The following is a 24006-nucleotide window of genomic DNA, read 5'->3' on the forward strand; positions in this document are numbered from 1 at the left end:
TTTGGGGCTACAGCTGAAGAAAAAAAAACCTCTTCTCAGAATATGTATTCACAGCAGTATCCCCTCTGGAAGAAGTGACATAATATAATTAACAGTACTATATTCTTATCCCAATATGAAACATTTGTGAGAGGAGGACAAATCAATAGACTCAAAGATTCCCACATTCAGAGGTTCAGGATGCAGCTACTTGGTCCACAAACATCCAAATCCCAAATAAAAAAAAATGCTGCATTATCATTTCTACTCTTTGATGAAAAAAAAAAAAGAGAAAGAAAACACAAGTTGGAGACTAAACAATTAATGAGCTTATGTAAAAATAAAATCCAACAGCTGTGGAAAATCATTACTGACTTTTAAAACAAACATAATTAAGCACAAGGGGAAAAGTGCCCAACTCAAACCCCTCACTACAAGAAACATGAGTCATTAGAGATTGCTGAGGCCAGTACCATGGGTCACCCACAGATGAAGCTTGTGAAGATTCTGCAAGAAGGCTGGGAGAGGGGGTAGGATAATTCCTACTACAGTAGCTCCTGCCATTATCAAAGTGCTGTAGTGTATTAATCAAGAGAAAAATCAAGCATACTTTTACAGGGAGAAATTAAGCCAACCTTTCATCTGTCAGTCTGATCCAACATGATCATACACTGATGGCCTTACAGATATTCAAAGTTTTCAGGAAGGAAAGTTATAACAGTGTGCACAATCTTTTGACCAGAATGTTTTCATTAAAATTTTGTATTCTCAGCTCATTTCTGAATCAATGAGCGAATGGAAAAAAATTAGACACAAATAAAAATAAACCTTTTGTACTCCAAAGCAAACTTCCTGGGAATGCTATTCTTAAAAATTATACCAAAAAAAAAAAACCCAAACAACCCAAACAAATAAATAAAATAATGATGCCTTGGAGTTTCGATTTTTTAATTTTTGTAGATTTTAGAAGTAGTTATGTAGTAAATGTAGATTTTAAAGTGGCAGCATATTATCCCTTTACCCTTTAACACACCAGCTACACATAGTAAACCCTGTTACCCATTCCCATATCAATTCCCCTAAATTCCACTAGCCTGTTTAGTCTCTTTTTCAAGGTAGAATTGTAGAGAACATCCTAACCCTAAGGAAGAAGATATAGCCCTAGATGCAACAACCTTCAGGCCTAGAACTCTGGAAGGCCTCCAAGAACATAACATACTCTGAGGAAGATGAAAATGAAGAAGAGGGGGTCCCAAAACGCTCCCAGACCCAATTCCCAAGAGGTGTGGCGAGGGCAGAACCTGGGTGGTGGCCAGACGAGGATTGGGTGAAAATCATTATAAAAACCGTGAACATCTGTATTCCAGAGCGCAGGTTGGGGGTATTCCAGAAAGCTTGGGGGCTCATTAGAGCCTTTGCATTCTTATCTTATCTCCTACCTAATTTGGCTTGGAGTCTTTTTTTCCCCGCAGCCATTTAGGCAACAATAACAACAACAAAAAAAGGATGTTGGGGTTTTTTTTATTTGGATTGGTTTTTGGGGTTTTTTTGGGGGGTTGGTTTGTTTGTTTGATTTTGTTTTTGTTTTGGGTTTTGTTTGTTTGGTTGGTTGGTTTTTTTGTGATTTTTTAAAAATTTTTTTTAATCACTGCTTGAAAACAACAGCAAGCAAAGGTCAAAAGAAGTCATTGAGCAGTTCAGCCTTGGTCAACACTAGTCAGAAGAGCCAAGGTATCTTGGCTCAGCTATCACATCCTGCATGTCATCAGTCAGGTGTGTTCTGTTTTGCTTCCTCCCTAACTTTTCCGAGTGTTATTTTAGCTGTGAGCTGCCTAAGGCACACACCATGTTATGTTGGTATCATCTAGAGCTTCCAGATACTGTCCAATAGAAACAGTAGATTTATAAAAATAAACCAAGTAACATGCAAACCAATAACCCTAATTACCCTTACCCAGGTTGATGTGCAAGGAGAGCTTCCCTTTCTGCAGTTCCAAGGTAATGTAGTCTCCCCGCTGTCCTTCTCCATGGAATAAGACTCCATCCCCCTGCATGCTCTTGAACTTCAAGGAAACCACATCTTTGAATGTGCTCATAAGCTTCTGATTAAACCTGTAGAGAAGTGAACTTCTGCCATCAAAGTCTGCAATGTCTGACTCTGGAAGAAAGAAAAATGACAGAATGACAAGGAGGGGCAGCATCAGGAGAGGGACTGTATTTTTTTCAGGATCTTTTCACCTTGGGGCCAGGTATTGTCACAAGCATAAATCCACAGGACATATGAGTCATTTGGGCAACCGCATCTCATCCATCTCCAGTCCTCTCTCCCTCTCTCTGGGGAAGGGGACACTAGGATAAAACCAGAACTCCTCTGTGCCTGCCTTCCTCATGCAAGATTTCTGTCTCATTTAACTTTTTGGAACATAACAGGTGCCTTCCATCATATTCAGATTTCCAGAGCATCCCTTACCACATTTGCTGTTCATCTCAACTACATTCAGGATGTTATTCATTAGTTAAGCACTTCAGTGTGCACTCCACTTTTGTAGCTTCACAAGTGTCTGTTGAGCTGTTCCTGCATGTCAGCCATGACTGCACCCACCTCTGCATTCAAATAAGCATTATCTTTGCCTCTGAGGGTTGGCTGCTTGCTTGTGATTGGCATTTATCAACAATGTTTCTGCATGCAAATTGAGTAGGCTGGCAGGAATAGTTAAATATCAGTTCAAAAAGCTTTTGAAAGGATTTCAGGGGAACTGGGGATCTAAACTGATTATACACCTTTGAAAATCGTATTAAAAACATATTTTCCCCTTCAGCCAGCCTCTAAAAACCACTGTGGTAGGAAACAAACCTTCAATTCCTCAATTGCAATTAATATTTTCTTTGGCAGCATCAGCCTGCAGTACTCTCTTGACTTTATAAAGTGGTCTTTTAAGCAAAATGTATTTTTAAATAAATTTTTAAAATATATATGTGTATATATAACCAGAATATTTTCGGTAGCTTTAAATACTTTTAATTAATATGTTGCATAAAAACATCTGACATACCTAAATTCAATTCCAATTTCTATCCAACTGCAGTTTGACACAATTTATGCATAAAATATCTACTTGTAAATTATAACTTTGTCAATTGTTATTTCCGGTTTTTAAGAAAAATATTAAAAATTAAGAATAGTAGACAACGAAAATCTGACCAGAGGTTTACTAAGCCACATAAATGCTGGGATACATGTACAAAGACAAATAATACCTTCCTAGTATTCAAGAAGAAAGAGCATAGACTACCTTTGTTTGTAAACCACATGTTTTAATGATAACCCAAAACTATCAATTTTCCACTTCCCTCTTAAAGGTAACTGAAAGGTCCATACAATCAAGGATTCCAGTCAGCGACTGTATTGTGATTAAAGTCAGTGATTTAAGTCACCTAAGCTCCCTTGAGAGTTCTTCCATCCTTTTAGGCGTTAACGGTAATATCATCTGCTCCTCTTTAAAAAACAGAAATAATAGGACCTGGGGGTATCAACCTTTTTTTTTCTTCTTTTTTTTTTCTAACTGGATGAAAATTTAAAGAGGTTAGCAGTTAAAAACTATTATAAGCTCAAAAAATAAAACACCTGTTAATAATTTGTTACCATGGAAACTACCATCAAAAACTTCTGCCTGTCAGTATGATGGTTTTTACGGAAATCTGATGGCACACTTACAAACTTGCAGAGAGCTCAAAATTTAAATTTGATGCAAAATTCTGTAACTCCAAAACTGAATTAATTCCAAATCAGAAGGCAACTGATTATTTTTTATGAGAATAAAACTACAAAGAAACTAAATCCTGTAGAAAATTCACTCCAGAATAAACTAAGACCAACTTCTTATCTGTGATGGCAGAATTGTAACATGCTGTTTAGCATAATTTGTGGAACAGTTGGTAGTTTAGGGAGTATCATGAATATTCATGCCATCTGCTTTTATTGTTTTTAACTCCTGAATTAGGTGTTCAGAAACAGCTCCTTCAGAATTTCTGATTTCCCTCTATTGACACCTTGAATGCCAGTTTCTATAACGGTAATTAAATTTTTAGTTTAGTTTTTATGAATTTCCCCTAGCTGCATTAAAGGCTTCAATTTGTTTAAAGTAAATCACAAATGTACTATAAAAATGCTTCCATCTTAACACAGGCAGGAATTAGGAAGCAGTTTATAATGAATTTACAGTCTCCGATTTCCAGAGCATTTTGCAGTTGAAAGTTGGTTTTCCTCCTATCTCTCAAAAACGAAGATACTGTAAGAGTAAGGGTGCACTGATTGAATGTTGCCCTAAGAACAGCCCTTTTTTTCCTTCTTCTTCTTCTTCTTCAGTCCGTGTTCTTAACTCTCCACTAAGCCACAAAATAACATGATTTCTTGAAGAGTTCTACTACTGATATTCACAAAGTATAACACAAAGGAAAACCTGCTTCGGAAAAGTTCTCCTTCACTAATTATCACTTGTGAGCACCCCGGCCAATAAATAGCCCTGAACGAAATGGGAAGATGTTAGATAAATGCTAACCCTTCAGGGAAAAGTCGTTAGTGGCAGTTTGCATGACAACAAATCTTTAACTTCTTGTTAAGAACAGCCACTCCAGAAAACCCACTTAGTGTTTACTTACTGTTTATTTAGTCCCTGTATGTCCATAACCCACTTATAGCATGAGAATGAGGATCAGAAATGTTTCAATTTTCATAAAAACTGTAGTAAACTAAAACACGTGATTTCATTCTGCACTGCCTGCTGGTTTATTTAAGCTCCTTGAAGACAGATTTTACTCTGTTTGGGTCTTTTCTTCACTGTCCTCATCAAAAAGGCTGTTGACAGGCTGGGAGCAATATGAGAGCATAGAGTTTACTTGTGCAGCAATCTGCTCCCAGCAGCAGAGAGGATATACATTCGTACTAAAAAAGACTGTCCTCTTAGTGATATTGGAAAAAGTGAACACTTTGGTAGCAAAGATATTCTGCAACAGGAATAACTTTAGGAACTGTTGCCATGTGAGACAGAAATTTTTGGTCTTGCACCTGCACCACTGATTGGAAGCTTTAACTCCTGGCAGAATGGAAAAGGGCTGCTCCTGGTTTGAACAAATGTCTCTCCTGGCCAGTCACAGCTTACTGGCTTGAGTCACCCTAAAGCAATCTCTATCTCCCTCTCCAAAATCCCCTCAGACATGCAACCTGAGGGATGAACATGGAAAGAGCACTTCAGAGGTGACTGCTCTGCTATGCAGCTTTATCCCTATCACAAATCTATGCTTCTTGCTTAGCAATTGTTTAGGTATTTACCTTATGCATTTGATTACAAACACTACTGGTCAATGACCGTGAGATATTAAGCAGTTCTATGCAATGAGTTCTTTTTCTATCTCACAGAAAGACAAGGGAGAGGATGGAGGAAGGTGGGGAAAAAAAAAAGTTCCGGTAAAAATGTAATTTAATCAAAAAGCACAATATCAGTTCATATTTCCTAAAGCAATGACAGCAAAATATGAGAAATTAGAGTCCTGAATGGCAAATGAAGAACTTTGCTCTCAAAAGCAAAAGACACCTTGTCTCACAGCATATCACTGTTTCTCCTGTAGTATCCCAGCCTATTAACTACACATATACCCAATTCTGCTGATGCCATTAACCAGTTATAGAATATGATCAGCATCTTCAATGCAGCTATATATCTTATCCTACAAAAGCAATTGTGTCAGCAGATTTTTTTTTTCCCGTGCTAAACTAACAAGACTTTTCCCAAGTATAAAGTTATAGTCGTTGCCCCTCGCCACCTCCAGCATCAAAAGCAATTGGTTTGCCATTTATCTCAGCTCATCCTCTGCTGCAGCTCTGCTTATCTGTAGCAATCACTCTGCTGAACCAACTGCTGCAAAGGGACAGCTTACACACACTTCTGCATGGAACTTTCCATTCAACTCATCATAAATCCTTTTCTGAACAAGAAACATCAGTGTATGTTTTCAGATCAAGATCATCTTCCTATTTCAGTACCTATTTTGAGGATGCAAGATGGAGTCATTACAGGAATTTCAAATAAATGTGGCTAACATTCATTTAAATACATGCTTTCTCTACAAGAAAGTATACAACAATTGGCACAAAGTATCTGTGAATTCCAGCTTTTTTGGTGGTCTTGGAGGGCTTTACTCACAGGAACTTCAATCTGCAGAGGATAGTATCAGACACAATTACAGTCTGAGATAATTTTACTGTTAAAAACATGTTTTATATTCCAAAGACACAGTGTCGACTGGCACCCAATTAGAGAGTGAAAAGATAAAGGGAAAAAGTTAAAAAAAAAAAAAAAAAAAAAAAAAAAAAAAAAAAAAAAAAAAAAAAAAAAAAAAAAAAAAAAAAAAAAAAAAAAAAAAAAAAAAAAAAAAAAAAAAAAAAAAAAAAAAAAGGCAAAAAAGCTTGTTGTTTGACAGGGAGGTTTGCGGAATAAATTCACAGTAAATTGTTTCTAGCTAGAGCAACAAACAATGGCAAGTGCTATTCATTAGCACAGTGCCATCATATGTTAAGTTAGCCACTTTGGCATCTAATGCACATAGCATGATTCCTCAGTTTATTTTGTTGCTATGTCCTGGCAGAACATTTGGTGACTTACAAGATCTGATAACCTCTACAAAACAGTCATCATTGAGAGCTGCATTTGCAAAAATTAGCACAAGATTGTGTTCCTAGGACTTCTGGAGCAGAGGACAGTCATACAGAGAAAGCATGGATAATAGAGCCTTCAGATGCCACAAGACTGTCACATTCACCTTAAAAGCAGCAGTGAAGCCACAAAACTCTCCTACAGCTGTCAGCTTCTACTCAAATATGCAAGGTTAAAAAGGAGCTGATGTGAGGAGAGACCACCCAAGGAACCACATACTATTTTGCACACCCCTGGTGTATCACAGTGAGGTGCTCAGCTGCTTGTTTGGATGTACTTTCAGGGTTTTAGCAGATGTGGAGCAGCACATGAAATTCACATGGTCTAACCTGCCCATGTACCCAGACTTCTGTTTCAGCCAACCAATGAATGCTGCCACTCACACAAAAACGATTTTCAGCTCACCTGTAAATGAAAACTATTTCTGCATTTTTCTGCCCCAGATATCACTACAAAGCAACTTTGTTTTCAGATCAGGTTTTGTGCTTCAGAGGCAACTTTTGCTTGTAAGGTGGAACGGACAGCATCATCTAAATTTCACTTTGCTTCTACAACCAGGTTTAGAGGTAGAAATGACCCCACAGTCACACATGTACATTTGTGAAAAAATCTATTCACATGTGTTCTCCATGAACATATCCTCTTTAAGACTGCATCCAAAACTAAAATGCTGGGACAAATCCTTCCTTTGACTTTAGTGGACTTACAATCAAATACTTGGGGTTTGTTTACCTATAGAAACCCTTAAGTCATTCCAGCAGCTCAAAGAGAATTGGGCATAACTGGGAATTTAGCTCTTACAGATGGACCTTCTTTCATATATATTTCTGTATACATACAGACACCTTCATGAGGATGGTTCTTTAAGCTCAGTTTCCCTCCTGGCTTATTCAACAGCCTCTCTCTAGTAATACAGTTTTTGTAATTTTTATAAACTTTTTTTCAGATTATTAATACATTTCTTGTGCTAGAATTGAACATCGTGAATGAGTCTGTGTGCTGTCAACATTACATTACAAAATGCAGTTACATAGGTGCAGCTCAGGAGCAGATATTCTGTCATTATAACACTAAAGTTGACATTTTATAAATGACTGAACATCTTTTGTACAGTGCAGTAGTGTCTGGGTTAGAAATAGCCAAGATGGTGAAAGCCAGTCTTGTAAGACAGGTATTGCTTGGCCTATGCAATTTGCCAGAGAGAAATTTGAATGGTACGTTTATATAAATGGAATGAATATTTCAACACTCCGTAAATCTTTTATGAAGCCCTTTATTTCTTTTTTTTAATCTCATACCTTAATTCTGCACAAGCACTTTTATTTCCTGTAACTGCAGGGTACAGGAGAAAGATAAAGACTTAGGTGATAGCACAAGGTAATTCAGCCTGTGAGTGACTCTGAAATCTACTTTGTATCATATCATCATCATCATGGCTGGGCTTCATGAACGAAGATTTGAGAGGGGCTCTACCCACGCTTGCTACAGGTATCCTGATGGCTAAAAAGGCCAATGCGAGATAGACTTTGTATCATATAAAATACAACTAATGTGGCATGAAAGTAGTGTTCCTGTAGTATATCACATGGACTAGAACCAGAACAAATTCAGCCACAAAACTTTCAACCTTCGGTTCAAGTTCTATTTGTTCCTCACCTGTTTGGACTATACTCTTCACTGCAGAGATTTGTGCATCGTTAGCAGAAGTAAGCTCTTGAAAACAGATTAGATGGCAGCTTTGAAATTGTCATCAAGGGCAGCTGATTTTGAATTATAGGTTTCAGTTTACATATTCATTGGTTCACCTGGAAAAAGTCTCTTTCCCTAATGACAAAGCATCTAGACCAGGCTGTTTCAGATCTGTACTTAAATGATAGTACCCAGTGCCTGAGCATCAAAGTAGGTGGAGAAGCAGCATTTAAAAGAAGTTGAATGCATCTTACAGACCTACATACAGACCATAACAATGATCTTCCTGTGAAACCATGCGAATCAGTCCTAAGATCTGAGTGCAGTGGTGAGGCCACTTAGAGCCCTGGAGCTGTGTCGCTGTTCAGTGAGATCATGTGAATCAAAAAGTTTAACAAACTTTGCTCTTTGATTCTGCTTAGATGAATTTAGGTTGTCTCCCAAATATGTTTATACTTATTCTCTTACAACCTCTTTTCTGCACCTGGGAGGAATAGATAAGGAGTAAGCTAAATGAGGAGATGTACAAGTACAATAATATCACATGGTGGTGACTTGTGTCACACCACGTTGAAATTACTGGTAAAGCGCTCTTAATTCTCTGAACTCTCCTGAGCAAAATCTCACCTGTCTCCAGCAGTGTCTCAAGTCACATTTGACCATTTCACAAATAAAACCAGAGTCACCTGAGAAACAAACACCCACTGGACTTGTGTTTCCTCATGTGTGAACTTCTATTTTGCTTTCTTTTGCTTTACAATCACACAGTTCCATGGTGAAAGGTCATACATCTGAAGCACTATACCAAGACACGTTGCCAAAATGCCCCACGGCAGAAACATTTATAGGCTGATCCAGAGCCCATGTGACAAAGCACTACAGATCATGTCTTAGAGGATCATCATCACTTGGTGGCCAAAGAAAGCACTCATGCAAAGGCAAACAAAGCAGCAGAAGAGTTCTCTGCACTCTGGAGCCATAAAACATGGGCCACAAATACAAGTACTAGCTGCACAACCCACAGCGCTTCCCTCAACATCTAGTTAACGTGCCTTAAAAACAAAAATGAACTGTTTAAACAAATATAGCCCTAAAAAGATCCCAATTAGGTTTGTGTTCTCCAGTGGGGTGGGAGGTTTTGCAGCATGTGACTGCCTTGCACTTGCAAGAAGCAACAAATTGATCTGTGGTGGGCTCAGCTCTAAGAAAGCTTCAGCAGCTGAGCTTGATAGGCCGGCACATCCCTGAGCAGAAAGGCAACAACTACTGAAAAAATGAATGATGGCAAATGCATTTCACATTACATTCTAACTCATAAAAATTGCACTGCACTCTTTCAACAGCACTGCCAGCATCAACAAAAAGCTCTTTGAGAAAATGTGGGTTAAGATGCAGCCACTTACTATAGGAGCAGCCGAAGGCCTCAACTCTCAGCCCTATCCGCCCTCCGACATTCCACTTCAGAGGGACGAAGCGCAGGAAGCGAGTTTTCAAGGAGTGCAGCAGCTTGTGGTGAACCACACTGTCAGCATTGCTGTTCCCTGTGAAAACCTGGAAGGACAGAGAGCCTTAGTGAGACATTTAGCAATGAGATGTGAATGCAGCACTCTGAAAGAAGGCTGTGAGCAGCAAACCCTCTTTTCAATTCTCAGTTTCACTAGTTACTCAAAAATATTTAGATTGATTGTCAAGTTTTCTTCTAAGTGCTGCATCTCTTATGGAGGGCGATGAGGGAGACAGCAGCGCAGAGAACACATTGGCACAGTAGGGGGATGTATACAGGGAGTAACAAAAGCAGGTTGTAGATGGGGATGCTACAGAAGATGCTGCACAATTTCTCCCAGCCCAGGATATCCCTGTACATGATAATACTCCATCAACCTCTAAAATACCCAAAGTCCCTTTAACACAGTGAAGAACAGGGCCAGATTTAGCCTTTGGTGCCTTCATGTATAGCAAATGATGGTCACAGACCACTGAGGTTGTCCAGAGACTGGGAAGATGAACAGAACTGTATATATATAGATATTCAACAGAAAACTCAAGAAAGACACAGGAAGAAATAAAAGCCTGAGTCAGTGCACAGGAGAATCAGCATTTGACTGTGTTTGTACCCAAGAGAGTAAAAGCTTCCAACAATAGTCATTTAACTTTTTTACTTACCTATTTGATTAGTTGCCTACAACCGCAAGCCAAAATTAATGACCCTGTTTAGAATTATCACTTAACAAGAGCAAATTCTCTCATGGATGAAGAATGACCAAGGGATTGCAAAGACAAACATAAGACAAGCATCCAAGCTGTATTTCTGCCTGAATAATTTTCAGTTCATCTTTACACCCTTACTGTGTAATATTGGCCCAGGAATATCACAGACTTTCTGAAATCTTCAGAACATTGAGTAACTCAGTTAGGACTGAAATTTGAAGCTAACAGTTTTGCAAAACATGAAAACCAAAGAAAAACAAACAAACATAAAAACACCATAAAAATCCAAACAAACAAACAAACAAACAAAAAACCACCCAAACCAAACCAAACAAACAAAAAAACACATCACAGGAGAGCCATATTTGTTAAAGAGGTCCTTTGCTTTCTAAGTATAAAATTTCATTACAAAAAGTTGTACCAGTTTTAAATACTTAAAAAAACGGGCACTATTTACTTACATAATGCAACTGTAACCAAAAATTGAAATAAGCCCATTAAAGCACACATACAATTTGTTTCTGATGGCTGAAGGCTGAGTTAAAGGGCTTAGAGGTTTCACCTCCACTCAGAAATTTAACAGTGCTTAACAGTGTCACAGCTGTTTAAATTTTTACTCAAATGCAAGCATTCTAATTTTTTTTCCAAATGTTATTACTGAGGGTGTAAAACTTCAAATTCAGTGTATTCCTTTTTTAATGAAACCAGCATTCAATTGTTTTATTAGAACATTATCCTGAATATATATATATATCATACAGCAATATTGTGACACACAGGTCTCTGTTGTTTTTTCTTCGTAATCCTCTCTTACACAAGGCTGTCAATACTGCACATTGCTTGACAAGCCCACAAGGTAAAAACTTTTTGGTTTATGTAAACCCCAAAACATTCTGGGAGAAAATCACCTTGTCTCCAGATGTATCTCCTTGCAGTTACAAGTAAGGGGAAGTAGGTGATTTGCAAATACCACTGTGTGCCTAACAGCCCACAAATTCCTGCTTGAAAGACAGATATGAATAGCAGTCCTTGCCAGCACATAGTAGGATGCTGGGATCAGTGGCCCCTGGCGACTTCAGGACTGTAGAGACAGTTCACAACTACCTGTAACTGCTGGTAAGGGCAGTGGTGACTACTTTGTGGTTCGGCAAACCAGCTGTAAAGACATGTTTTACAAATCTTTTGCAAACTGCACGCTTAAGCATAAGGCATAGGAGCATCACCTCTGTTTGCACACACAGAGGCTGTCCCTGCCTCCAGGCAGGCGAGGTGTCCAGCACACTTCAGGGTTGTGCCATCAAAGGAGGCTGTGGTTTTGCCAGGTAAAACTGACTCAGCTGTACCCCACCATTTGCAAGCTGCCTACCTGCAGGCATCTATGCTAGGTAGTTTTCCTCAACACCTCAAGGAAGAGGCAGAATTACCCACATTCAGCCTCCAGATTAGTTCATTCCAAAACTGATATGCAAATATGTAAAAACATCAAAACAGTCATATTGGTAAAAATAAACTATTCAGAAGTCCAATGCATCCCTTACAGCACTTTCCTCAAGCTTCTCTAATAACCAAAAAGCTAATGACACTTTTGGGGTAAAGAAATCCACAGGCAATGTTGTATGTATTGATCTGCACCTATGAGATGGCTCTGTGCACAGCTGGCACATCCCTGCTTGCTGCTAACTGCTGGGTGTCACCGTGTATGCCTCCAGAATTGCTTTGATTTTCACTTCCAACTCCCACTGCTACACAGATCACCTTCTCATGCTTTATGGACCACCTGTGGGTTGTAGACCATTGAGTGAATAACACCAATTGCCACAGATGGTCACTTGAAAACAGATCCACAGTTGACACAGAAATAATCCATCCATTAAAGAAGATGATACTAGGATGCAGTACCAGATTTTGTAGCCCTGGAGGTTCAAATATTGATTAACAGTAAAATTATTGGTGAGAATGGCAGAAATATGTCCTCTTGAGAAATGGCCTCTATTACAACTTATTGTTGATAAAAGCATTAATTCCCAGGAATAAAAAAACAAACAAGTTTTGTTGCAGAAAACAAAGAAGCTGTACACCATTTACCCTGCAACACAGTTGCTCTGGGAGGGAGCATAACACTGAAATCTGTGTCTTTTAACAAGCCCTGCACTGATCAAGACTGATGATTTACCTGGGAAATTCTGCTTCTGGCATTCTACGGGGCTTATAAATCAAAAAGGCTCCATTAGTGGCAAACATTGCCACCAGCTTCTTGAAGGCAAAAGCTTTTCCCCGGTGCCAGTGGCTGCAAGGTTAACAGCTTGCCATGGGCAGGGCTGCCTCTCAGACCAAGCTTGTTTCACAATGCCTGGCTGCACGGTGCTCTGCTGTGACACAGACCATGGCACCACAGAAATATTTTATGAGACTTTTTTTATGAGCCAGCAAAGGCAGGTCCCACTGGCATGAAGAGGTGAGGTAAGAGCAGCTGCAGTGGTTTGGAACGGGGGCCAAATAGCTCAGTGTTGCCTCTTTGGCAGCAGCTGTCAGCATGTAGGGAAGAATGAGAATGAGACAAGCATGTAGAATGCTTTTCCCAGTGCTCAACTCACCTAGCTCGTGGATTACAGTGAAGTGAAACGAAATAGAATTCCAGTTTAAATGAAAAAGAAAACTTTCAAAAGAAGTTTAAATCTCAAAACAACCGTTCTTACCTGGAATTTGCATGCATGACTCCCTCATGAAAAACAACCATTCAAATAAATGGCCTATTTTTACAATTCTCCCATTTAAAGGGATCCCAAAAGCTTTTCAAGAGCAGCTCAGGAAAATGTCACGCAACTGTGGTGAAATATGACAGTTGTTTGATAACCCTGCAGACACACATTTATTTCTTTACCTCATGCATTAATTCAGAGCTATGCCAGATCACACCAGTGAGATCTGATGTGCTTCAGATTGCCCTTTGGCCAAACTCGTAGACTGGTCTCCACCTTCAGACAGACAGGTGGAAATTGGGTGCAAGTAAAATGTCTGCTCATGAAAGCCTAATCAATCCAAAGGACAGGATCAGAGGCGACGCTTTATCTCAGTCTCCCTTGCATGAACTCTCTGCGCACCAAACGGCAACTTATTTACAGAGCTGCAGAAGGTGGTTGCTGTAGTGGCTCTGCTGAATACATTTTGCTCTCCCACTTTGTTAGGCAGGTAATGGGATGGGTTCAAAATGAGTATGCAAGCAGCAATATCGGCACAATCACCAGCCCTGAACGGTGAGCAGGCAGACCTGAGGTTAACAGTCTTCTAGGGGAGATATTTTAAGACATATTGAAAACTCTCATTTCTGCTCAAGTAACTCTGATGAACTGAGTCGAGGGAAAAAAATAATCTGATTATAAATGTGCAGAGGGCATATAACACAGATGTTAGCAATTTACAACATTTCAACCTTCACGAAAAGAAATACAAGCACAGAAAAGAGCGCTCCACCTTCAAATCTCACCTGTGACATCACAGTATGCTGCCTCCAGTGCCTGCAGAAAGACAGGAGCACACTAAATTCAAGCTATCCAGAGCTTAGTGAAGGAACCAAAGTGAGATAAAAAGCAGCTAAGCCTGTCGTAAATCCCAAAACTGCAGTACTTAAAGTAAAACAATGTCATTCTCCCCTTTAAACTTCCTTAACAGTATGAGAAAGATCAGAAGCCAGGAGTTTGAGCTGTGATGCAGAATATGCTTCCTGGTGAACACCTCCCAGGATCTCCTCAAGTATTTGAGTGTACATGCACCTTAAAGAAAGCATGAATTTTCAATGAAGAAACAATACAAAAATCTGAAACCAAGTTATGTTATGGGTCCTACATCTCTGTTTGTATGTATGGGAAGAGATTGAATGCTACCACGACATGGTCACAATACAGCCACAAATGCACCGTATGGAGACTCAGCAGCCTCTGATTTTATTGGGATGTTACAGGGTTTCTTTTCATGGAACAATTATACAGCATCAGTGCCTACTTGCAACACATTAAGTGTGGAGAGGTTTGTGGTGACTTTTGGAACGATGAAATTTTAAATTTAAAAATACATTTAGATTTTGATGCAAAATGAAACTAGCTGTCAGTTTGGACAATTCTAGAAACATCCTAGCTCTGTCTCAGCCCAGCCCTAAAATACAAAAAGATATAAAAACAAAAATATAACTTCAAAGTCTAAATGTTCTTTACATATATATATATATATATTTAAAAAAAAATTCAGCATGCCTACACCCTGTGCATGCCAACAGTGAAAAATGCTGCTTTGATTATGTAATGGAAAAAGTCCTGTCTAATACATCAAGCCAGAGCTGTTAATATCTTGTCATGAAGAAACACAGTAAAATGGTTTTGCTGTCATCTCAATAGCCCTGTGCCCAAACTGGGAGCTAGTAAAGGCTCCACCTCATTTGGAGGGTGAGTTAAGAGCAGCTTTCCAAGCGCAGGGATTCATGTCAGGACCTGGCCTCTGGGAGTAACTCTCTTTCAGCATCTGGCCTTTAAAAAAATCCTTTTGCTGTTAGAGGGAGTCAGACCATGGGGAGAAGGAAAGGATGACAAGGAGGACTGCTCAGCTCCTTAAAGAGCTGCAGTTTAGAGCTCTGTTTTCAATACTGTGCAGCCACACTTGGAACATGAATTTTGTTTTCCCATTTCTCTTTCTCAAAAGACAAGTTATATTTTGCTCCAATGTTCCTTCAACCAATACCTAAATATTATGAACATTTTTTACTTCAAGAAACTTGCCTACTTAGTAGAGTCAGTTGGAGCCTTTTCTACTGATTCAAGCAGGTTTCACTCTGAGCCCAAGAGGAAATAGCTGTCAGCCTGGTCCAGGGACCAAAAGCTGGAAGGCAGGTTGTGTCCTCTTAGCACATCAGTCACTACTGAGCATCTCTTTCTACTTCATGTTTCTTTCGTATTAATGTGCCATGGTCTTGATGACAAAAGGTCATTTCTGACTAACAGCCTTCTGAACTGAGTTGCTTGTTTCCAGACTCATGTTTTAGCTTCCATGTTGAATACTATGACTCCAGCTAGTCTGAAGTCTATTCTACCTTCATAAAAGGAAGCCTCCATTATGCTTATGTTTTTTTTTTCCTAACAGCAGCTACATTTTTTTTCTCTGAAACATCCCTCCTTGACAAGAACCTCAGAAACAATATCCCTTGGCACACTGTCAGAGCTGCTATTAGGGAGGAGCAGAGAGAAAAAGAAAACAAGAGACACCTGTCAAAATTATCCTCCCCTAACATGTTATCTGAGTGACAGCTTTCCATCTCATCCCTCCACCCATAAATGAGAAAAAAAAAAAAAAAGAGTAAAAATTGGTCTAAAAAGAGATAGTTTAAGTTCTCTGTACAAGAAGGATTACAATAAATGGCTGCCATATGGGTGAACAAGCAGGAGTCCTACTGAGACTGCATTACCTTTGTTACTTACTGAGGGGCTGACTGCTGTGCTCCAGTAATGTGACATCCACCTGAACATTAGTTAGTCACCTCTGAGCTACTGCCACTTCCTGTAGGCAGCAGGGTAGTCCAGGGGAGAGAAGATGCAATAATGTGGCAGGGTCCATACTCATTCATCACTTCCTTGAATAATCTGCTCAAGTGAGAAGGTTATTTGCCGCTAATCTACCCCATTACACTGCATGCATACCTTTCTCTCTGGTTAGTTACTTTCCAAATACAGGAACAAATGCTGTTAACAACATCATTAACCTCAGATAGATGGCTGCCCAGTGTAAACCACATTTATATTAAGGATGTAGCTTATTATCCTTCTGTTGACAGTTAGTAGAACTATTCACAGCTATTCCTATAAAACACATAATTTTTGCATCATCAAAATCCTTTGCAAGCAAAAATGTTTTACTTTTTTTTTTTAAGAATATCCATTAAGACATCCTAAGTAATATTTTGTTTTAAACACGTCTGTATCGAACAAAAAAACCTGTGTTTAATGATGGTGACATTAAAAACATGAAGTCTCTTTGGTCCCTTAAGGACAATGAAACATTTCTATTTAGCCCAAAGAAAATGAAACAAAATATTAGAGAACTGTTTAATTCTTTGTGCCTTTTTTTTTTTCTCTGTTCCAATTCACCCTTAGAAAATTCTAATTTATTTTCCTGATTTGTTCAGCAGCACCTTTCCTGTCCACTTTCCGGTGGACAATTCGATCTTCAAACAGTTTGAATTAGTGTCACTCTATTTCCAGAGTCTATCAGACTGTATCTTGGCAAAGTCTGAGATATTGCAGTCACCAGAGACCTTTCCCATAGGCAGCTTGGGTATGGTGATCTCTTTTGAAGAAAAGTGAATTTACCAAATGGATAGTGTATGAGCTACATCACTCGACCTCAGGAAGAAATAATGGTCTCTGTCTTGTGCTACTTACTCATACAGATGTAGCCCAAGTGTCTGATCCAATCTGTAGCTGGGCAGGTTGCCCTCCTTCTTCCCAGTAATGAACCAAGTGCAATTTCCTTACCCTACTGAGACACTCTTTGCATACATATGTGAAGTTGCATCTTGCATAATTGCATTTCATTGATAGAGAATTGATCCCTATCTTAAGTTTTTACAATCAGCTCTCTCTTTGGAGTACCTGAAGATGAAGCTGTTATCGCTGTTAATATTATCACTGCTACATAAATTAATAATAATAGAAGCAAGAAGCAGTGAAATTAAACCTGTAAATTACAAGTCTAAGCTAAAAGTCGGCAGCTAATTCCTGTTTCTGTTCAGCCTCCTCCACTTTATCTTAAAGGCAATCCTACATATAGATAATATTTTAAACTATATCACAGCAAGGATAAATATTTCCCTAGTACCCTGACTAGATTAACCTTAGCCAACAGACTGAAACTGCTCTTCTACTGCCAACACTAATCATAGATTTCAGCTGTTCTTCTGCATAAATCTCATGGAGACCTTCATGCTTTACATTAAATTAGTGGGATTAACAATGCAGTGAATGTGTTTATGTCTGGCAGTGCTGGGGAACTCTGGGAGCCTTCCCTGTATTTAGCTTCATCAAAGTACATTTAAACAGCTATTGCTGTACACTTGGTATCTCTCTGGTTATAATTTGCCAGACGGATCCAGCAAAATGACACCAGAGAGGTGTTAGTTCTTCCATGCAACAGTGACCTCGGATGAATATTGTGTTTCATTATCTTATGTTATTTCCCTGTAAAAAAGTTGGATAGCATTTTCATTTGAATCAGTAAAGTAATATCCTGTGGAAGAAGAAAAACAGGAAGGCTTAATTTTCTCCAGTATTCTAAAATGCACTGAAATAGACATGCATACACAGATATTTTTTGCTATACTCTACGCCCCCCTGCCCCATAGTAACCTCCACAAGGAAGAATACACAGATTGTAGTTGTAGGCAACTGCCTTCTGACGGGAACAAAGGGTCCAATACCATGGACAGACACTCCTCTTTAGGAAGCCTGCTGCCTCCCTGAAGCATGGGTTAAAGACATCATCAGGAAAATTTCTAGCCTGGTATGGCCCTCAGACTATTTATTACCCATTACTGCTCTTCCATGTGGTGGTGATGAAGCCACAATCTGTAATTCAAGAGTGATCAAAAGACACTTCAGGGCATTGGGGCAGTTGGTGAAGGAATCTGAAGCACAAGTTACTTTTTCCTCTCTCCTTCCAGATGTGGGCAGTGACACCGGAAAAATCAAATAGGCCCGGCATATTAATACATGGCTCCATGGCTGGTGACATCACCATCACTTGGGTTTTTCAATAATAATATGGCCTATACAGCACCAGACTTGCTGGCATCAAACAGGATTCATCTATCTCAGAGGGGGAAAAGGGTTTTTGCCAAATGTGAGTGGGACTCACTGACAGAGCTCTAAACCAGACTTGAAGTGGGAGGGAATAATAACACCCAGAGGGCCGGAGCACCTCTCCTGCGAAGGCAGACTCGAGAGAGTCAAGGTTGTCCAGTCTGGAGAAGAAAAGGCACCTGGGAGACCTTATAGCATCTTCCAGTACCTAAAGGAGGCTTTTAAGAAAGATGGGCACAAATTTTTTAGCAGGGCATGTTGTAACAGGACAAGGGTTAATCATTTTAAACCAACATAGGTTTAAACCAGATATAAAGAAGAAATTTTTTACTATGAAGTGTAGTAAGGCACTGAAATAGGCTGCACAGAGAGGTGATAGATGCCCCATCCCTGGATAATTTCAAGGTCAGGTTGGAGGAGGCTCTAAGCAACATGATCTGCTTGAAGATGTCCCTATTCATTGTAGGGGACTTGGACTAGGTGGAGGATAGGAAGGTCCCTTCCAACCCAAACTATTCAATGATTCTGTATTTCCGTTTTCTCCTTTGAATAGGAGAATGTTCATATACTAACCAAGATAACGGTTATCATTACAAAAATGCACCAGAGACTGATCTTGCTGTGCTGTTAAACTTACTCAGGATATTCTCTCAGGAATGCCATTGTAAAGTACACAAATGTGAGACCAGAAATAACAGTAATTGTTTCTAAGATTTGATATGCTGTGCTTACAAAAACACCATATAATTGCAAATTGGAAAATAATACAACTTTTTGCCCATGTATTTCTCAAGACTTTTTTCAACCATGCGATGTTAAACTGCAAATTCTGCTGTGTTAATCCACCAATACCCTGTATTGGTATAAATCATTACTGCACCTTTCAGAGCAGCAAAACCATGCTCGTTTACATCAGCCGTAGTCCTGGCCTAGTGAGTTACATAGACTTGTCTCTTACCACAGGAGGACTAAATTTAATCGACATATCTTCCTCCTACAAAACCACTACTCTAATGTTTGTAGCATCCTACATTTGAGTCTTGTCATTACACTTCCACATTCAGGTCCATCACTGAACCACACTAAATTAATCTTGATGACACTAAAGCAACTTAAAGAAACCACTTCTCTTCCTCCTGCAATACAGTAAGATGAGCCTTTGCAACATCTTGGAAGGGACGTATGCAATGTCTTCCAAATGCGTGTCTGACCATTAAGTTTTGACCACACATTTCATTACTTCAACCACACCAAACAATACTCAGCAGTAGGCTCTGAAGGTGATTATGTTCTTTAAACTACAGCACATAAAAAGAAAATAACTTCCTGTTAGTGATCCAAGAAGGAGGTGGTCTGAATTTCTGACTCTGAAGTGTAGGTTTTGCATGCATATACAGAACACCTGCAACTGTTGTTATGGTAGGACATATGGATGATACATTTGGCAGGTCCATGATCACAGTTAGTCATAAATAAAAAGTGCTCTATAATTTTTCTTTTATAAATTAAAAGAGGATGGGAACTGCTCAGTGAGTTGGAAATTTCAGGGCTTGTAAAAAACATATTTCAAAATGAGCATAACCACTGTGTGGATAAACACAAGGAAAGGAACATGTAAATAGTTCCTTGCAACAAGAGTAGTTTCTCTGCAACTGCAACAGAAGTTTCTGTAAGTGTGCAAACTGGGTTGCATTATGCTGGATTGCCCCTAGGACCTTCAATAAGAATTTCATTCTTGTTCTTTACCCCAGGAAGATCATCCTAGGGAAACTATGTCTTCACATCCCCTAAAAGCAAAATATGTGATGCTGATTTGGACAGCAGGATCACCATTTTTTAAGCAGTTGTAGTAGGTCTCCCGTAGGAAAGCAAACAAAGACTGATAGTTAACATCCTCTGCTGCACACCTCCATTTAAAAAAGGAATAGCAAAAAATAAGGTATGGAAATATTCCTAAACCTTGCATGCCATGCCACTACGTTTAGGAGCCTCACTTGCTGTTTTAGAAATATAAGTATATTAAGAAAATGAATTTATTTCTGTACAGACCTGCAGCCATCATTTACTTTAATGGATACTTTCAAAGAAATCAAATCAGGCTTATAGTGTAAGTGAAGGGAAATAGTTTAAATTAAAGGAAAATTAGGATTATATTTTAAAATATCACATCAATTATTTCAATATAATGCCTCTTGATACAAATAAGGAGGCTGCTCTACTCTTCATTGGTGTGGCCTCACCTTGAGTTCTAGGGGCAGTTTTGATCATCACAATACAAAAAAAATAACAAGCTATTAGAGAGAACCCAAAGGAGGGCCAAGAGGATGGTGAAGGATCTGGAGGGGAAGATGTATGAGGAGTAGTTGAGGTCACTTGGTCTGTTCAGCCTGGAGAAGAGGAGGCTGAGGGGAGACTTCAATGCAGTTACAAGTTCCTTGTGAGGGGAAGAGGAGCAGCAGCAGACACTGATCTCTTCTCTATGGTGATCAGTGACAGGACTCGAGGGAACGGCCTGAAGCTGAGACAGGGGAGGCTTAGGTTGGATATAAGGAAAAAGTTTTTCACTCAGAGGGTGGTTGGATACTGGAACAGGCTTCCCAGGGAAGTGGTCACAGCACCTCGCCTGACAGAATTCAAGAAGCATTTGAACAGTGTCCTCAGGCTCATGGTGTGATTCTTGGAGTGCCCTGTGCAGGGTCAGGAGTTGGACTCAATGATACTAATGGGTCCCTTCTAACTCAGCGTATTCTGTGATTCTATGATTCTATAAATTGGACAGTTCACTTTTTCAAAGTCCTCTTTCACCACACTACTTGTAAGCTGCCCTTTCTTCTTTCCCTTCCATATAGTTTTTCCCTAAATCATAGCTAGGCAAACACTTAAAAACTAGAAATCTTAGATTTGTCTCCTGTATTACCAGTATTTCCCACTGAAGTATGAAAAGAGAGGGAGGTTGAGTAGGGAGGAAATCAATTGGTGCCTAATAAGCTCTTCTCCTTGAGTTGTGAAATCTAGCACATGGGATTCTTTTATTCTTTTTTATCTCCTGATTATAGGTGAAAGGAAGGATCCATGAATAGGATCCATGAAAGGCTTGCTTTTAGAACAAGAAATAAGAACACCTAACATTTTTTGCAAATATTAAGATGAAGGCATTGTGTTTAAGATGTTTTTCTTTTTTATCCTGAAAGCAGTATGAGTAGCTACAGCTTGAAAAGTAACAAAGAAGGGAAGAAAGAAGTAAGTGTTTTTAGGCAATGCAGCCCACAGAGAGGAAAATTAACCTATTACAAGATTTCCTTTCAAACCTTTTGCATACAGTGAGGCCTGCATAATAAGCTGGATGAGGATATATATTCACAGTTCAGTCTTCAAAGATGAGCTTGTTCTCTGGCAAACAGAGGAGAACTGTGAAAATACACAAATTTACCTTTTAATGAAGAAGGACACTGATATGCTCTCAAGTGCATCTGCATCAGTAATACAGTTTTGTGCACATTTGAACCCACCAGGTTTCTGCAGTGTAGCATTAACAGACACCTGAACCACTACCCATGTGGAGAAAACACAGAGATGAGGCAGCAGTTCTTTAAAACAGCAGTAAATCTACACATACTGACTAAAAGAATATGCAGCAATTCTGCAGGCTCACAGACTTTTCATTGTACAATACTCTTGGATAGTGTCAGATTAGCATTTCCAGAGAGTCAAATTTCTCTCTATGCTAGTGTTCATATGACCTACTGAGGAATGAATTGTGCCAAATTCCTTACTCTTGATTACAGAACAAGACAGAAACAGACAAAAATGCACTCATTTTAACCACTAAAGCATAGTCTCAGGAAATTAGGCAGTGTGTCAATACAGGTCTCTAGGGTTATGTCAGATGTACCTGTGCTAATTCTGGAAGTCTAACTAACCTGGGTTATGCACTATGTGTTTGAAAATACATCCCAGCAGACATACTAGAGGAAAACAGCCACACTGAGGAGGCAGTGCAGTTGCAGGGTACAAAGTCTGTAAGGATGGGGTGAAAAACAATGGTAAAAGAAAGGTGCTGTGTTTAAAAGAAAGGTTAGAAGGCAATAGGGATAATGAGTTGCTATTGATCATTCCAGTATTTATACGGATTGAAATTCTTCCACTTTAGTGTTAGATCTGGGTTACCAAAAACATGAGCATGTGATGTTGTTATTTCACACAATGGTAGGTAAGGCATTAAGAAAAGATTCAAGGCAAGAGAGAAGCCTTTGTCACCTTTGAACAGGGAATGTAACTGTCATGTCCCTTTAGAGTCCAAATTCTAGAAAACAGAAATGCATAATTGCTGGAGTTGGTAGGCAAGGTACCCAACATCCAGACACAATGTGTGCTTTAGACTTGTACACCACTCAGGATAAAAACAATGCTATTGAGGAGCTACTCTGCAATACTGGCCACATGACATTCAACACACAAGTGCAGAGCTAAACACACAAACTGAGAAAAACTATTCCTCTAAGGTAGAAATTAATTTCAAAAAAGTAAAATACATAAAAACTAAGATTTGTTAGTTAGAAGTTAAAAGTAACAACAGTATAAATTATTTTAAGAATGATATAAGTATTTTAAAGTCTTCATATCAGAGATTTAAAATAAATCAAAGCCACTTATTCAGAAAACATATTTCTTTAAAAGGAAATACATAAAAACCATCTGATAAAATCAGAGACTAAGAGAAGCTATTTGAAGTAGGAAGACTTCCTTCTAAAGAAACTCAATGAAATAATGAAAATGGAAATATCAACAGAATGTAGAACTTTAAAAAATTGTAAGTCATTCCATATAAGGTATAAAAACTAGTAATAAATAACTTTTAGAACAAAACAAAAAAAAATTCTGATAAAAACTCTGCAAGATAGCCTTGAAAAAAGACAAGGCCATAGCTCAGATGGTGAATTAATTCTTTGCATCAGAGCAGAGTAGGATACAGCTTAGGGTATTTCCAACTCTAAGCTTTTTTTGAGCTATGGGTCAGAAAAGAATTTTGAATTGAAGTACTGAATTAACATATTAAATAAACAGAGGAAGTCCACTAAGGTCAATTAATCTTTTCCACAATATAGAATTGCTCAACAATTAGCTGTGGCATCTATCCTATCAAGGAAATTTAATTCATAACCAGAGAAAGAGAAGGTGGCAAATACAGAAGCATATTTTAAGGGGCATTAAGACAGACCATGGTACCCACACTCAAATCAATCCATAAATTAGTAAAAATTATTTAAAAAAATCAGAAAAAACAAACAAGCAGATCATTATATAATGACTAAAGACATCTTGTTTTTTAAGAGGGAATACAGACCTCACAAATTTATCATTAGTTTTCAAAGGAATCAGTTTTTGGATTGATAACAATACAATTGATACTATGCACTTGCATTTCTATCAAGTTTTTGTTGTAAACCACTGAAAGAAAAAAACAACCCAAACCAAGCTGATACATGACAAAAGGGAATGTGCCTTTATGGGGATCTAGTCTGATCTATGCTATTTCTCTCTTCCTAAGTGTCGTATAAGGGAAAACAGGGAGGACAGCACTA

General features: G+C 38.8%; 1 protein-coding gene across 1 annotated transcript in view; it reads right to left on the bottom strand.

Moving 5' to 3' along the window:
• Positions 1 to 24006, bottom strand: part of LOC114055526 (contactin-associated protein-like 5) — a 200759-nt gene that overhangs the window by 63657 nt on the left and 113096 nt on the right. Inside the window, exons 4-5 of the mRNA XM_027879776.1 lie at positions 9782 to 9929; positions 1934 to 2137 (exon numbers count right to left, since the gene is read on the bottom strand). Of these exons, the coding sequence (XP_027735577.1) occupies positions 1934 to 2137; positions 9782 to 9929 (352 nt within the window). The remainder of the gene's footprint in view (positions 1 to 1933; positions 2138 to 9781; positions 9930 to 24006) is intronic.

Source organism: Empidonax traillii, unplaced genomic scaffold (genome assembly GCF_003031625.1).
Source record: "Empidonax traillii isolate 1590-97213 ecotype Southwest subspecies unplaced genomic scaffold, ASM303162v1 scaffold57:size2250009, whole genome shotgun sequence".
NCBI classification, from domain to species: domain Eukaryota; kingdom Metazoa; phylum Chordata; class Aves; order Passeriformes; family Tyrannidae; genus Empidonax; species Empidonax traillii.